The sequence below is a fragment of the Rhinatrema bivittatum genome, chromosome 1 (assembly GCF_901001135.1).
Source record: "Rhinatrema bivittatum chromosome 1, aRhiBiv1.1, whole genome shotgun sequence".
Lineage (NCBI taxonomy): Eukaryota > Metazoa > Chordata > Amphibia > Gymnophiona > Rhinatrematidae > Rhinatrema > Rhinatrema bivittatum.
In genome coordinates, this window is record NC_042615.1 from 720293423 (window position 1) to 720309437 (window position 16015).

The 16015-nt window shown below is 45.6% G+C and overlaps 1 protein-coding gene across 6 annotated transcripts in view; it reads right to left on the minus strand.

The window, feature by feature from the left end:
- Positions 1–2548: 2548 nt before the first annotated feature.
- The window catches only part of GPBP1 (GC-rich promoter binding protein 1), a 453143-nt gene continuing 439676 nt past the window's right edge, over positions 2549–16015 (minus strand). For all 6 annotated transcript variants that reach the window (XM_029576801.1, XM_029576791.1, XM_029576781.1 and 3 more), the window contains one exon: positions 2549–3541. In XM_029576801.1, coding sequence (XP_029432661.1) covers positions 3383–3541 — 159 coding nt within the window. In that variant the 3' untranslated portion in view covers positions 2549–3382. The remainder of the gene's footprint in view (positions 3542–16015) is intronic.

Below are 16015 nucleotides of genomic sequence, written 5' to 3' on the forward strand. Positions count from 1 at the left end.
AGGCCCCTGACTTTTACAGTCTGGTAAACTAATAAGCATGGAGGTAACCTGCACAGTGCAGCAGATACTGGCATAAGCTTGCTGGGCAGACTGGGTGGATCATTTGGTCCTTTTCTGCCATTTCTATGCTCTCTCCCCCCACATGTTCATTTTTGCTCTCCCCCAACATACATACAATCTCTTGCACTCCTCTCTCCACACTCTGGCTTGCCCCTCCTTTTCTCAAATTTACACACTGTTCTTGCTCCCTCCACATTTTTGCTCTCCCTGCACTTGATCTCCCCCTCACTCACATACACTCATTTGCTCTCTCCTCGCCCTACTCCACACACTGAACTCTTGCTCACCTGGACTCTTGATCTCTTCACATGCACACAAATCTCTTGCTCTTTCCTCTGACACACTTGCTTTTGGTCTCCTCCCACCTACACATACACTCTTGCTCTCCCCCTCACATACACACAATTGTTTGGTTTCCGCTATTATTCTGCACTCCTATTTGCCCTTTTCCTCATTCTTTGCTCCCTCTCTTCTTGATCTCCACCCTTTCTTTCACTAAAACATGCTCCCCTACACTCATTTCCTCACCACATAGTATTTTCCTCTCACCTCTCTGCCCCCATTCTCACTCTTGCTCTCCTCCCATTACTCTACCATCTATGCACATTTGATCTCTGTCCCCAACACATTCATATTCTTGATCTCGCCTGTGCCCCCCCCTCACTCACACAATCTCTTGCTCTCTTCCCTTCCCCCCACCCCACTGTCACAGGCTTGGGAGTGGACCCTGAGGATGTTGACTGCCCAAGGAACTGTTCCAATTCATGAAGCAGAGAAGTGGTTGGGCAGGCAAGGACAAGGCAGGTAGAGTCCATACAGAGGCGGAGGTCAGGCAAGAGTCAAGGCAGGAGGCAAGCAGTAAGAGTCTTGATCAGGCAGGGTCAAAACCAGGAAACATTAACTGGAACAACTACTTGCGCAGGAACAAGGGAAGAGAATCTGTTGCTTAGGCACCAGCCCAGAAGACTGGACTTCCTTTTATGTTGCAGCAGAGATGACATCAGCCCATGCCACTGGGAGGCAGGGCTGCAGGGTCTATAAAACTGGTGCATTACTGTGGACCTACTCAGAGAAATTAGATACTGTGGAGGGACAGGATGCCAGGAGCCATGCTGGGCAACCTCAGCAGATTACAGGACATCACGCCGGGCCCGGAAAGCAGACTGCGGAGCAGTGGCCCATGGTTGGCAGCATGTTACACCCACTCACTTGCTCTCTACCCCCACCCATTCATTCTTGATCTCTTCCCATACCCACAATCTCATCCTCTCTCTCCTCTGTACTCCCCCGGCCCCACACACACTCTATTGCTCTCTCCTCTCTGTGTCCCCCTCACAATCTTTTGCTCTTTCCTCTGTATGGGCCTTCCTTCCAGACACACACTCTTGCTGTCTCCTCTCTGTGTCACCCTCCACCCCATACACAATCTCTTGCTCTCTTCTTTCTATGGCCAACACAGAATATTTTGCTCTGACCTGGTAGTCCCTGTAGAAGCCAGAGAAAATGCTTCCCTGCCTCTTGTTGTAGATTGGTTGATTCTGCTGGCCAGAAACAATAAGAGGCACAGAATTAGCAGCAGCAGAAAGCTAGGCGCTCCTCCAGTGCCTGCCTCGGTCTCCCATTCTAGTGTCTGTCTGCTTTCCACCTATGCCAAGGAAAAGAGCAGCTAGACTAGGCTGGGAGAAGAGGTGATTTTTAAGATCTAGAGAGCCAGGCTTTGGGAAGGCCTAGCCTCCCCAAACTTCTTATACCAGGCTCCTATAGCATAATGTTTGATACTTCTTTAGCATAAACCAGATAAGTTAAATTGTTTGTTTTCCTTACAGAATGAAGCTCAAAGATTATGAAATTTTACCTACAAGACACAGTAAACATATATGTGCCATAAATTTTAGACTACATATTGCCATAACAGAGCAATAAATTCAGGGAAACAAAAGGCAGGAGTATAAATCAAAGAGAAATTACAACAGTCTAAATGATAAACAAAAAAAACTATCAATAATGAAATGATTTGTGATCCCAAAGAGGTCCATATTCAGTTGCCATGTGGCTCAGCTGGTTAGCACGGATATATTTAGTGTGGCTGCGCCGCTGAATATATCCGGCTATCAAAGTTAGCTGGATACGTTTATTTAGCTAACTTTACAACATCTCTACGAACTAACCAGAGTTCGCCGGATAAGTTATCCGGCTGGTTCTGAATATCGGAGTTAGCCAGAGAAGTTACCAAGCTAACAACTCCTCCCAGTTATGCTCCCAGAACTCCCTACCTGGCTAACTTGTAAGTGCCCAATCTTCATTTATCCAGAAAACTGAGTTATCCGGCTAAATACTTTTGAATATGGACCTCAATGTTTTCCCAGTTCTGGATTTGTGTGTGGGATGAGGATAAATAATTTATTTTATATTTGGGTACATCATGAAATTCAATAAAAGATTAAAATAATGGTTTTATATATGACACCTTTGATACGATACACCAGAATAGTCTGTAAATCCAGTTTTTATTTGCCATGTAGTAGATAGATCCAATAAGTTTGTTTTGTTTTGTTTTTTTGGCATGTTCTAGGTTTTTTTGTGTTTTTTTTTTTTTTTAAATCAAAATATGTTTACCTTTTCCCAAGATTTCCTGTCCACCTAAAAAAAAAAAAATCCCAGCTCCTGCAGCATCTCAAATAAAACTGAATTGTACATTATTTCTATGAATTTCAAAGGAAGTTTGATAACAGCTTCTTCAGTAAATTACTGTACTAAAAAGGACAAGATCAATTAGTTTTCAAAAAGTGGAAACAGTAAAATACTTCTGTTCAGAGTACTGAAATTCTAGTGCATTTTGCAAATTTTCACAACATACTACATTATTGCCCATTTCTTTTTGTAAGGACAAAGTAGATATCAAGATTTCCCATCCAAGAAAGAAATAGGACTCAATGAGTAAAACACTGTGTCACGTAGCCTATTTGTTTTAAAGATTGAAACAGTTTAAGACCAAGCTCTTCAGAATATTACACAATTATTTTTGTTTTATTAAATGAGAAAATCTCATTTGTTACCTTGTCACATTGCTAGTCAGAGAAATGCTGCAGTGATGAAACAAATCAATCCTGGATCAAAGTCCTCATGTCTACAACATCCATTTACAAAGAAATATAGTTATGTTCAACACAGTCCAATGCAACATTCTTATTTTCTTCACAAAGAAGTCCCCAAAACATTTCCTCTAATGGAGTTTCTCTACATAAATTGTTCTTTTCAAATTTCACCCCACTATGACATGAGAAATTTCAAACTTGAACATCTTAAGTTGTTGGTGAATCCTTCACACATCGTCGTCATCAGATGTGTCACTGCTGCTTGTCTCTGTTTCATCATTCTCAATAGTGGGTTTGAAAGTGCTGTTTTTCCAGGAGCCAAACTTGAAGTCAAAAGTCAGACCATTTTTTAGAAGACCATTTTTCCGAAGACCATTTTTTTGTAACTAAAAATATAAACCAAAATATATTTGTAAATGACAAACAATGTTTTCTTAAATCATCTCCATTATTTATTTGTAAACTATATGTGCTCTACTCACACAGTTAAAGCATGCCTTATAAATTACATTAATTAAGTCAGGTGGGGGGCACCTCCATTTCCCAAAAGCCATAAAAAAGGTTTGGTTTTTAATAATGTCCACAATGAATTTGCATGATATAGTGCATGCAAAACTCTCATGCATATTCATTGTGGATATCCTGAAAACCAGACTTGATTGTGGCTCTTAAGGACTGGAGTTGGCTACTCATGAACTAAGTTAAACCCAGAGACAGAGAACATTTTCAGAGCATTTTCCATAAGCAGCTTTCCACAAGCATTTTTGCAGAAATCCTGAAAAAAAAAAAAAATTATATATATATCTATCTACATACATACGTACAGTGCCTTGCAAAAATATTCAACCTCCTAAAAAGTGGATTATAAATGACAATTACACAGATTTTTCCAGACAGTATGTTTATTGCAAACCAGTATGCTCTTAGGGGCGGATTTTCAGAGCCCTGCTCGCGTAAATCCGCCCAAAACCGGGCGGATTTACGCGAGCAGGGCCCTGTGCGCCTCCCGGCACGCGCAGAGCCTCGGGACTCGCGCAAGTCCAGGGGTTCTCCGAGGGGGGCGTGTCGGGGGCGGGCCCGGTCGTCGCGGCATTTCGGGGGCGTGTCGGCAGCGTTTTGGGGGCGGGTACGGGGGCGTGGCTACGGCCCAGGGCGGTCCGGGGGCGTGGCCGCGCCCTCCGTACCCGCCCCCAGGTCGCGGCCCGGCGTGCAGGAGGCCCGCTGGCGCGCGGGGATTTACGCCTCCCAGAGGGAGGCGTAAATCCCCCGACAAAGGTAAGGGGGGGTTTAGACAGGGCCGGGCGGGTGGGTTAGGTAGGGGAAGGGAGGGGAAGGTGAGGGGAGGGCAAAGGAAAGTTCCCTCCGAGGCCACTCCGATTTCGGAGCGGCCTTGAAGGGAACGGGGGTAGGCTGTGCGGCTCGGCGCGCGCCGGCTATACAAAATCCATAGCCTTGCGCGCGCCGATCCAGGTTTTTAGCAGATACGCGCGGCTCCGCGCGTATCTACTAAAATCCAGCGTACTTTTGTTTGCGCCTGGAGCGCAAACAAAAGTAGGCTATTCGCGCGCCTTTTAAAATCCGCCCCTTAAAGTACATTTTCAAAGTCACAATTCATTACTTCTCTGCATTTTTTGTAAAATAAACTGAAAAATGCTATTTGCATAAGTATTCAACCCCCTTCAGACTGGTACTTGGTAGAGCTACCTTTTGCTACAATAACAGCTTGGGTACATTTCTACAAACTTTGCATCCTGTTTGGGAGTGATTTTTGCCCATTTTTCCTGGGAGATCTGCTCCAAGTTGTTCATGTTGATTGAATGATGCTTATTGACTGCAATTTTCAAATAATGTCACAAATTCTCGATTGGATTAAGATCTGGACTTTGACTTGGCCATGGTAGAACATTAACCTTTTTGTTGATCAACCACTCCTATGTTGCTTTGGCTTTGTGCTTGGGTTCATTGTCCTGCAGAAAGTTGAAATTTCTCTCAAGTTTTAGTTTGTTAGCAGACTGAAGCAGGATGTCTTGCCAATATGTTGCACCATCCATCCGTCCTTCAATTTTAACAAGATGCCAAGTCCCCTCTGAGGAAAAGCATCCCCACAACATGATGCTACCACCCCCATACCTTACTGTTGGGATGGCGTTTTCTGAGGAATGGGCAGTGTTAGGTTTCTGCCACACAGTGAATTTTTAAAGCTGGTTGCAGGCGAAAACTGGGAGATATGTGCACAAGTTGAGGCCACGCGCGCTGAACAGATTTTAAAAGCCTCCGGTACATGTGCAAGTGAGAAAGCTCAAAAAAGGTGGCAGGGAAAGGGCAGGACATGGGCATTCTGGGATTTTAACATGAAACGTGCATGTAAATACATGCACACAGGTCCCCTGCCAAGAAACTTTACTACTACCATAGATAGTGTGTAAGTAAAAACAAAAAACCAAAAACTAGGCTAGTCAGTAAAATTTTAAGGGTTGGAACTAACAGGGGGAAAGGGAGGCTAATAATCCTATCCCTTAACTGGATGAACTGGGAAAACAAGTAACGGTGTTGGTGCGCAACCAATATAAAATTCCCCCTCTTACGCGGTAGAGGTGGTATTTGTGCGTACGTCCATATAAAATTGTGCGCATATGTACGTGCATTCAGCCTATTTTATAACGTGCGCATATATATGCATACGTTATAAAATGGCCACAGCCTTTGGTGCAAGCAAGCATACGTGTATCCGCGCACCAGTATCAGAGTTAGTGAGATTTGAATTTTGCCCAGAAAAGCTTCATTTTTATCTCATCTTATCACAAAACCTTATCCCACATTTTAGCTAGGCCATTCTGATAAGAACATAAGAACATGCTATACTGGGTCAGACCAAGGGTCCATCAAGCCCAGCATCCTGTTTCCAACAGTGGCCAAACCAGGCCATAAGAACCTGGCAAGTACCCAAAAACTAAGTCTATTCCATGTTACTATTGCTAGTAACAGCAGTGGCTATTTTTTAAGTCAACTCAATTAATAGCAGGTAATGGACTTCTCCTCCAAGAACTTATCCAATCCTTTTTTAAACACAGCTATACTAACTGCGCTAACCACATCCTCTGGCAACAAATTCCAGAGCTTTATTGTGCGTTGAGTGAAAAATAATTTTCTCCGATTAGTCTTAAATGTGCTACTTGCTAACTTAATGGAATGCCCCCTAGTCCTTCTATTATTCGAAAGTGTAAATAACCAATTCACATCTATTAGTTCAAGACCTCTCATTATCTTAAAGACCTCTATCATATCCCCCCTCAGCCGTCTCTTCTCCAAGCTGAACAGCCCTAACCTTTTCAGCCTTTCCTCATAGGGGAGTTGTTCCATCCCCTTTATCATTTTGGTTGCCCTTCTCTGTACCTTCTCCATTGCAACTATATCTTTTTTGAGATGCGGCGACCAGAATTGTACACAGTATTCAAGGTGCGGTCTCACCATGGAGTGATATACAGGCATTATGACATTTTCCGTTTTATTAACCATTCTCTTCCTATTCACTCCTGGTGTAATTTCATCCAGTCAGATAAGTTATTTTACTTCATCTGGAATGTGCATGAAAATTATTTTTGAAGAAGTATCTGTTTTGAATTTCATCCATGAGAGCACAGCTTGAGCTTAAATGTGCAATTTAAGAAAATATAAAATGAACATACAAAAATATACATTTTCAAAATTAATGAAAGGATCGGATTTTGATAAAAATTAGAAATTGAGGTTTGTTTTTTTTTTAAGACCCATGACTGTAAACTACCTCTCAATTGCTGTATGTTCTGGCTAGAACAAGCATGAGGTGCTGAGGTCTTTTTTCCTCCGATTTTTAACATCCGGGAGTAATCATATTTGAATTTTGGTTAAAAACATACATGAGTGAAGTTTTTGGTTTTTGTTGGATTTTCAATTGACTTCACTTTACCTTTCATATGGTGGAATTGTTCCAAAATGCATACAACTCAACACAAACTGATTGAATGATTACTTTCTCACTCTCTTCCCATTTTCACCCTTATACCCCTTTCTCTCCCCCTAATACCCTCCCAAGCTACCACCTGAATACTCTACCCATTGCCCGGTAACTAATAATTGTGTATGTTATTGATATACTCAATATCCTCTAATACTTATGAATGTTTATGTCATAAACTGTGGTGAACTAGTGATTTTCACTTGAAACAACGGTAAACAAGATCTCTAAATAAATAAATAACATATTTTATCTTCTGACTTTCTGTTCCATAGTACTGCCTATCTAGCTCCAAGTCTTGCTGCCCTATCATCCTTAATGCAGGATAGAAACTTTGGCTCCTCCTAAGATAGCCAAGAACAAAACAGGAAGCCCCACTACCCCGTTGCTGTCACAAACAAGCTATGGCTCCTTACTGGCCGAACCAATTATTGGGGGAGATTTACCAAATCACAGCAAAGGTATAACATGTATTAAACAGTGTACACTGCGCATATAGCACTACTGTGGTGATATCGCATGATATTTGTGATACTGCACAATTTTTTGTCTATACGCATATGAATTTTGCAAATCCATACAAACAGCTCATGCATACCTACTTCTAAATTAAATAAAATAATGTGGCTAACTCCGAAATTTGTTAGTCACATCATTTTGTCTATACCTTTTGGAAAATCTTCTCTCTACCATGGGAACACAGACACTCTAATGCAGGTCCCGATACTCTTGCAGTAAATTTCAAGGGCCCTGCAGCTCAACACAGCTCCCCCAAGATATCACCAGGGATCTTATATTTCCCACTCACTCTGGGGCTGCCAATTGAGAATGCCCCAGCAAAATATAAATAAATATGCTGCCACACAATGATGTTCTCCATAGCCACTCAGCTCAGTTATCGCAAAACAACCACCCAAATAGTAATCCCATCCCCTTCCTGCCCCCTATTCCTAGAAAACTTTAGGCCAGTAGGCCCCCTCCTCAATCTGCCCCCTGCCCCCCCCCCCAACAGACCAAAAATAACTGTGGTGGTCTAGTGGCCCCTCTACCACAAAATATGTATATCTGCAAAGGAAGAGGGCCCAAGATGTCCCCTAGCACCGAACAGTGCCATTTTCCAAAATGATGTGGACCATACCTTGCCCAGTCACGTGAAGTCAAAAAAACGTGGTGATACAACCACAATATTTTGGCAGAGAGGGACAAAATATCATGGCACTGCTTTCCCTCTATAATGGGCCCCTCCCGTGAATAAATATCATGACTTGGTGAATCCAGGCCTTAGTCTGACTTCACCAATTGAAGGAGGCCTGAATTCACGCAAGGGAAAGGAGAGGAATATGGTTTCACAACTCCTGCAATATTCCTGCCTTTTATTAGAGACTGCTACAGGAGATGCTAAATGCTGAACAGCATGTAATGGTGCTAAATCAGTACAGTTTGTGTTACTGTAAACTACATAAGTGTAGGAGGAATCCCTACAATAAAGCCGATGCAATACCGTGTGCAGCGGCTAGTTCACGGTTTAATACGTGATTGGAAGCACGTTTTAGATGCACGTCCATAACCCCTGATGCAATATGGGGATTGAGAAATTACTAAACTGATAATTTCCTTTTCCTTAATCCAGACAGATGGATTCAGGACCAGTGGGTTATGCACCTCTAGCAGGAGATGGAGCAAACTGACATCATAATATATATATTCCTGCAGGGACATCAACCTGCCAGTATTCTCTTCAAAAGTCAACTGTGGACAGATCAGCAAAAAACTTGATTAATAACAGATAACCATTTCAGTACACAACCAACAGGAAACATTGAACTCAGGCAAGGAATGTATGAACACTGATCTAGGGAATGAACAAACACTTATCAGTAACCCCTGGAACAAGTAGCCATGCAGGAGGACCATAACACAATCATTTGGCAGCCAAGGGTGGGAAGCTGAAATCCATCTGTCTGGATTAAGGAAAAGAGGATTGTCAGGCAAATAGTAATTTTTCATTTTCTAGCAACAGACAAAAGGATTCAAGACCAGTGGGATGTACCCAAGCTACTCCCGAATAGGATGGGAGGCTAACCGTGCTCAAGTCAAAACCGCCCGCGCAAATGCTGCATCCTCCCAGGCCTGCACATCCAGACGATAATACCTGGAAAAGATGTGTAAAGAAGACCACTTCGCAGCTCGGCAAATATCAATGGGAGACATCAATCTAACCTCCGCCCATGACACTGCCTGAGCCCTAATGGAATGAGCCCTAACCTGGAATAGGCAATGGCTTTTCAGTGGCCGTGCCCACCTCCTTAATCCAGCCCTAGTGGAATGAGCCCTGAGTAGGCAACGGTTTTTTCAGTGGCCGTGACTACCTCTCTTTAATCCAGCAAGCTATTCTAGCTCGCAAAGGCGGCTCACCTTGTTTACCTCCACCATTAAGGACAAACAGGCGAGTCATTTTACAGAAAGGTACCTCACGACATGTCTTTTGCCTTCCAAGGAACGTAACAGGCAATAATCCTTCACATCTCTTTCCCTATCCAGAGTCAGCAGGGAAATGCATTGATTCAAGTGAAAATCTGAGACCATTTTAGGCAAAAAGGAAGAAACAGTACGCAGCTGTATTGCCCCTGGAATCACCTGAAGGAACAGCTCCCAGCAAGATAAGGCCTGCAGCTCAGACGTTCAACACGCAGAACATATTGCCACCAGAAACACTGTTTTCAAGGTCAGTAACCACAATGAAAGGCTATGTAACAGTCGAAACATAGGGCCTGGCAAGAAATCCAATATTAGATTAAGACTCCACAAGGGTACCCGTAACCGCAAGGGAGGACGAAGATGTTTTACTCCCTTCAAGAAACAGGCCACATCTGAATGAGCCGATAAGGATTCACCATTCACCTGGCCCCTGAAACAGGCAAGGAATTAAGGGCCAATGCTTTATTCAATCCACCCTGCAAAAATTCCAAAAAGAGTGGGATCTTAACTGAAGGAGGAAGCAGTACTCGAGCTTCACACCAAGCCTCAAACACTTGCCAAACCTACACATAGGTTAAGGAAGTGGAGAACTTTTGTGCCCTTAGCAAGGTGGTAATCACCGCAATAGAATATCCACACATCATCAAGCGAGCCCTCTCAAGGGCCATACCATAATACAAAACAGAGTCGGATCTTCGTGAAGGACAGGTCCCTGCTGCAACAGATTCCTGTGCACCAGAAAATAGAGGGGGGGGGGGGGGGGGTGTCTTCCAGGAGCCTTCACAGATCTGCATACCATGGTCTCCTGGGCCAAACTAGTGCCACAAAAAGCAATCAATCCCCCTGTGACCTTTGACCCGCCGAACTATTCTGCCCAAAATAGGCCATGGGGGAAGGCATACAGCAGTTTTTTGTCCTCCGGCCAGATCTCCACGACAGCATCGATACCCAAGGACTTCGGATCTCTCCTGCGACTGAAGAATCGAGGAACCTTCGCATTGCGAGAAATCGCAAGCAGGTCTAGAAATGAAAGGCCTCAGCGATCCACTATCAGCTGAAATGCCTTTCTGACACCTATTCTCCTGGGTTCAGACTATCCCTGCTGAGAAAGTCTGCTCTTACATTGTTTTTTTCTACAACGTGCAAGGCCGAGATTTCCTGAAGATACACTTCTGCCCATTCCATATGAAGGTCTATCTCCTACAACACCTGCTGGCTCTTGGTTCCTCCCTGCCGACTGATGTAAATCACTGTCATTGCGTTGTCTGACATTACCCAGCCCGCTTGACCCTGCAGCCTGTCGCTGAAAAAAAGCACACGATTTTTGTTTCCGTGTCTGACGAAACTGGGCTTTTTGAAAAGGTCTAATGGAACAGGATCTGATTGGTAGTGGGTAGGACTTCTTCGGGCGGAAGAATGACTTTTTAGAGTCCTTTCGGAAGGGCTGTTTTGAAGAATAGTCAGAAGGCATCAGAGAGAGCTATCTTAGGGTCTCATGATGGTCCTTAAGTTCCGCCACCTTCCGTTGAATCTGTTCTCCAAACAGATTATCTCCAACACAGGCTAGGTCAGATAACCTATCTTGTATCTCAGGGCGAAGGTCGAAAGACTTGAGCCAGGCCCATCTCCTTGCCAAAATAGCTGCTGCAGATACTCTAGTAGCAGTATCAAAGATATTGTAGGATGATCTGATCTCATGCTTGCCTGCCTCAAAACCCTTGTTTACTAGGGTGTGGAATTGCTCTTGAAATTGCTGAGGCAGGGAGTCTGTTAAATCTTGCAGCTGCTTGAAAATGACCCTATTATATTGGCTCATATAGAGCTGATAAGCGGCAATTCGGGAGATGACCATTGATCCTTGGAAGACACGGCGACCAAAGGCATCTAGAAACTTCTGTTCCTTGCCAGGAGGAAAAGAAGTGTGAGGCTTTGATCTTTTTGCTCTTTTCTGTGCAGATTCTACCACTACAGATGGGTGATCCAATTGAGGTTTTTGAAAACCTGAAGCTGACTGCACCAAATAGGTAGTGACAGCTTTTCTGTGGACCGGAGCAATGGAGCCAGGATGTTCCCAGTTCTTCTTGAGGAGATCTAGAAGAACCTGGTTAATAGGGATGGAAGTTATTTCCTTGGGAGCATCCAGGAATTGAAGCAACTCCATCATCTGATGCCTATCATCCTGTTCAGTCTGTTATTGGAAGGGAACCAATTCAGACATTTCCTTCACAAAATTTATAAAGGAAAGGTCCTCTGGAGGAGACTGCTTCTACTTTCAGTGGGTGAAGGTGGTGAAGGTAAATCATCGGTGTCTGGGGAGGAATCATCAGTCTAGGTATCATAGAGATCATCACCTGCCCCTCTAGGAGCTAGAGGGGGACGGGTTGGTGGGATACCTGAGGGTCCTGGTCTAGGCTCCGAAGGAATAATTTGAGGCACCGATGAAGGCATCGATGGATGGCTTGGTGGCGCCGACAGGCGTATCGGCACCGATGGTTGGATCGGTGGTGAGGGACGTATCAGCATCGATGGCTGAGGCAGAACTCCCGATGGAGGGATGCGGAATGGTCTTTCTTCTCCCAATGACAAAGTAAGTGGGGAGGGCACCGGAGCCATTGGTGACCCAGGGTCCATAGGTGGAAAAGCGGCAATGAGCGCTTCTATCCTCGAGAGCAGCAGTGCCAATGCTGCCGGAATCGGGTCAGTGGTCTGTTCCATAATCGGTACCGGTATCGGAGGAACCTGGAGTCGTTGCATCTCCTTGTCGATGGCCTCCTGAATCATCCGGTCCAGTTCTTCTCGGAGACCTGGAGCAAGGAGCCCCGGCTCCGGAACAGAAGAACGAGGCAGAGGCAGAGGCATAGCCGGAGGGACCACTGTTAAAAGCGGAGTCACGGCTCCCGATACCCTGTGGGGTGAGGGTTGCCTCTGTGACCCGGTCACCGAAAAGGTCGGTGCCTTTTCTGGGCGGGGTTTCTTTGACATAGGCTCTGGATATGGCGAGGTCTATGATTTCGCTCCCTCAATAGTCCGAGACTTTCGATGTCAATGTTTGTCTCTACGATCCCCTCGGTCCTGAGGGGGTGTTGAAGGCCGAGATGTCGTTGACACCGGCCGGTCACCGGCGTCGTGAAGTTGATGGAGCCAGTTCTGATGACATCGATGCAATGGACAGAGTTGGGGTTTGAGCACGGAAGAGAAGTTCCATCTTCTCCATTCTGGCCTTGTGACCTTTTGGTGTCATTAGGGCACATTTGGTGCAGGTCAAGACATCGTGCTCTCGTCCAAGACACATTACACAGGCTTTATGGGGGTCTGTGATGGACATGGTGCGATTACAGTCCGAGCACCGACGGAACCCCAACGCCGTGAGGAAAATTCCTGTCAGGAATCTGCAGAGCTCCTTAACCATGAGGCTACTGCTGCATGGAAAAAAGAAGACTGAAGGGGGACCCCTGCTGGCTGCAGGGTTGGTGCCATGCTGAGCATGCCCAATAGGGGCCAGTCAAAGTTCTGGAATCTTTGATAAAAGTGTTTCGTGATTGGGCTCTATCCTGTGATGTCACCCATATGTGAGGACTACCATCCTGCTTGTCCTGTGAGAAAGCACCTTACAAGTGGTTGTGCCAAAATTGGGGCATCTCCTACACCTTTATGGTAAGCTGCTATGGCACTTATATGTACTGGTGCCAGAGGTAGTCAAGGAACCTTGCTGTGGGGCAGGAAAAGGGATCTATTTCTTTTGTTATGCACCACAAGGAGAATCTTTTCCACTTGGAACGATAAGATTTTCTAGTAGAAGGCTTCCATGAAGCTACAAGGACCTGGGACACATTGTTAGAAAGGTTAAAGGGTTGTAGAATCAACCTTTCAACATCCATGCCGTCAGAGACAGAGACTGGAGGTTGGGATGACGTAACAGTCCATCATTCTGTGTTATTAGAGTTGGATCTGTGCCTAGGCAAATTGGTTGCTAGACTGATAGGTTGCGTAAGATGGAAAACCAAACTTGTTGTGACCAGTATGGGGCTATGAGGATCATTGTGCCCCGGTCTTTTCTTAACATCACGAGAGTCTTGCTGATGAGTGGAATAGGACGGTATATGTATAGAAGACCCGTTTTCCATGAGTGGTGAAGGCATCCATCGGTGGTGACTCGTGGCTGCGGTGTAGAGAGTAGAATCCGTCTACTTTGTGGTGTTTGTGTAGGTGACCCCACTGGTGGAAAATTCTGTTCGCTACATTGGGATCTAGGGCCTATTCGTGGGGATGAAAGGCCCGGCTGATATGGTATGCCATCACATTGTCTATTCCTGTCAGGTAGGTTGCTCTCAGTCACCATATCGAAAAAAGGGGCGATAGGAACACCGCCGGCGATAGGAACACCGCCGGGAACCAACCGCAACAAACGTGGTAAACTTACCGGCATTAGAAGAGGTTGGTGGTTGATAGGGGACCCTGGGATGGGGAAAAAAATCTTCAAATTTTTGAGAAAAGGTTCTGAGAGGAAAAATTTTGTGAGAAATTCTCACAGAGCTCCTAAGAACCTCGAGATAACTGCTGCGTGGGAAAAAAAGAGACTGAAGGGGGATCCCTGCTGAATGCAAGGTTGGTGGCATGCTCAGTGTGCCAGTCAAAGCTCTAGAAACTTTGACAAAAGTGTTCCGTGATAAGGCTCCATCCGATGTCACCCATATGTGAGGACTATCATCCTGCTTGTCCTGGGAGAATGAGAAAATTAGAGCTTGCAATTCAGTTGAAAAGTCTTCAAAAGTTAATAAAGGTTTCAACCCATGTAATATACGCAACTTGGCATAACCTGTATTATTTATGTGCTTTTTCATACTAAGGTTCTCATCTACCCTGTTTCCCCGAAAATAAGACAGTGTCTTATATTAATTTTTGCTACCAAAGATGCACTAGGCCTTATTTTCAGGGGATGTCTAATACCGTTGAGCTGCTGGCTGCCCCTGCGTCAGCCATGCCTCACCAGTGTGCTGTCAGAGAGAGGTAGGAGTGTGCAGCATTCATGGTAGTCAGCTTGAGCTGACTCTGCTGCTTTTGAACCTCTGCACACTGCTTGGAAGGGGTCCCCCGACTGGTACTGCCACCATCCCCAGATGTCAGTAATCTTGATGCCACTGTCACTGCTGCCACATGGTTATTGGGGAGGCGCCGACTGCTGCTACTGACACTGAAGCCCATTCTGCTGCCTCCTCTGTGCAGGCCCTGTGGGCTTCCACTTTCTCCATGCTGATCTCTTACATTGTGAAATCCGCATAGAGAAAGTGCTATTCTTGCACATTCCCAAAGATTACATGTGCCAATCACTAAAAAGTAATTTATTTTTTTTACCTTTGCTGGCTGATGTTAGTTTTCTAATCGGTTGGTCACAGGCTTTTTTTTTTCCACCTTCCCTTTCTTATTTTTTTGCCAATTCCTTTTATATTGTCCTTTTTTCTTCATTATTTCTTTTCTCTCCGTCTTCTTCCCTCAAACACAGTCAGGTTCTCATTCTCCATGCATTTCTCTCTCTCTCACACACACAGGCTCTCACTGTCACATGCTGTCTCTCATACAATCATTCATACACACAGTCTCTCACTGGCACATGCTGTCTGACGCTCACACACACAGGCTCTCTCTCACTCCCACATGCTGTCTTGCTCAAGCATAGGCTCTCACCGTCACACGCTGTCTCTCTCACACACACAGAGGCTCTCACATGCTGCCTCTGCAAACATTCAGATCCTCACTCCCACACACAATCTCTCAACTCATCTCAATCACGCACGCACCCACCCTCTACAGACCCTCAGCCTCTCTCTCACCTCTGGGCCTCCTCTTCGCGGGTCGCCGCAGGATGGGCTCTGCAGTGGCCCTGAACTTCTCGGGCCTCTTCCTCAGCCCTGCTACCGGGCCTCTTCCTCTTCTTGGGCCGCTGCGACTTGGGATTCACAGCAGCCCGCAGCAGCTCCTCTTCTGCACGCGCTGATGTTCTTTCTCTTTCCTGCCCATGTGGCTCCGGCAATGTTTACTTCCGGGCCGCAGAGGCAGGAAGGAGGAAGAGCATCAACGCGTTTGAACGCGATCTTTTTCTTCGGGCAAGGAGGCTCAGCGGCCGCATGAGCCTCCTTGCGCCCGGGCGCATCGGCTCCCCTCGGGATACCACTGCAGGCCTCCTCTTCGCGGGTCGCTGCAGGATGGGCTCTGCAGTGGCCCTGAACTTCTCGGGCTTCTTCCTCGCTACCGGGCCTCTTCCTCTTCTTGGGCCGCTGCGACTTGGGATTCGCAGCAGCCTGCGGCAGCTCCTCTTCTGCACGCGCTGATGCTCTTTTCTCCTTCTTGCCCATGCGGCTCCGGCAACGTTTACTTCCGGGCCGCACAGGCA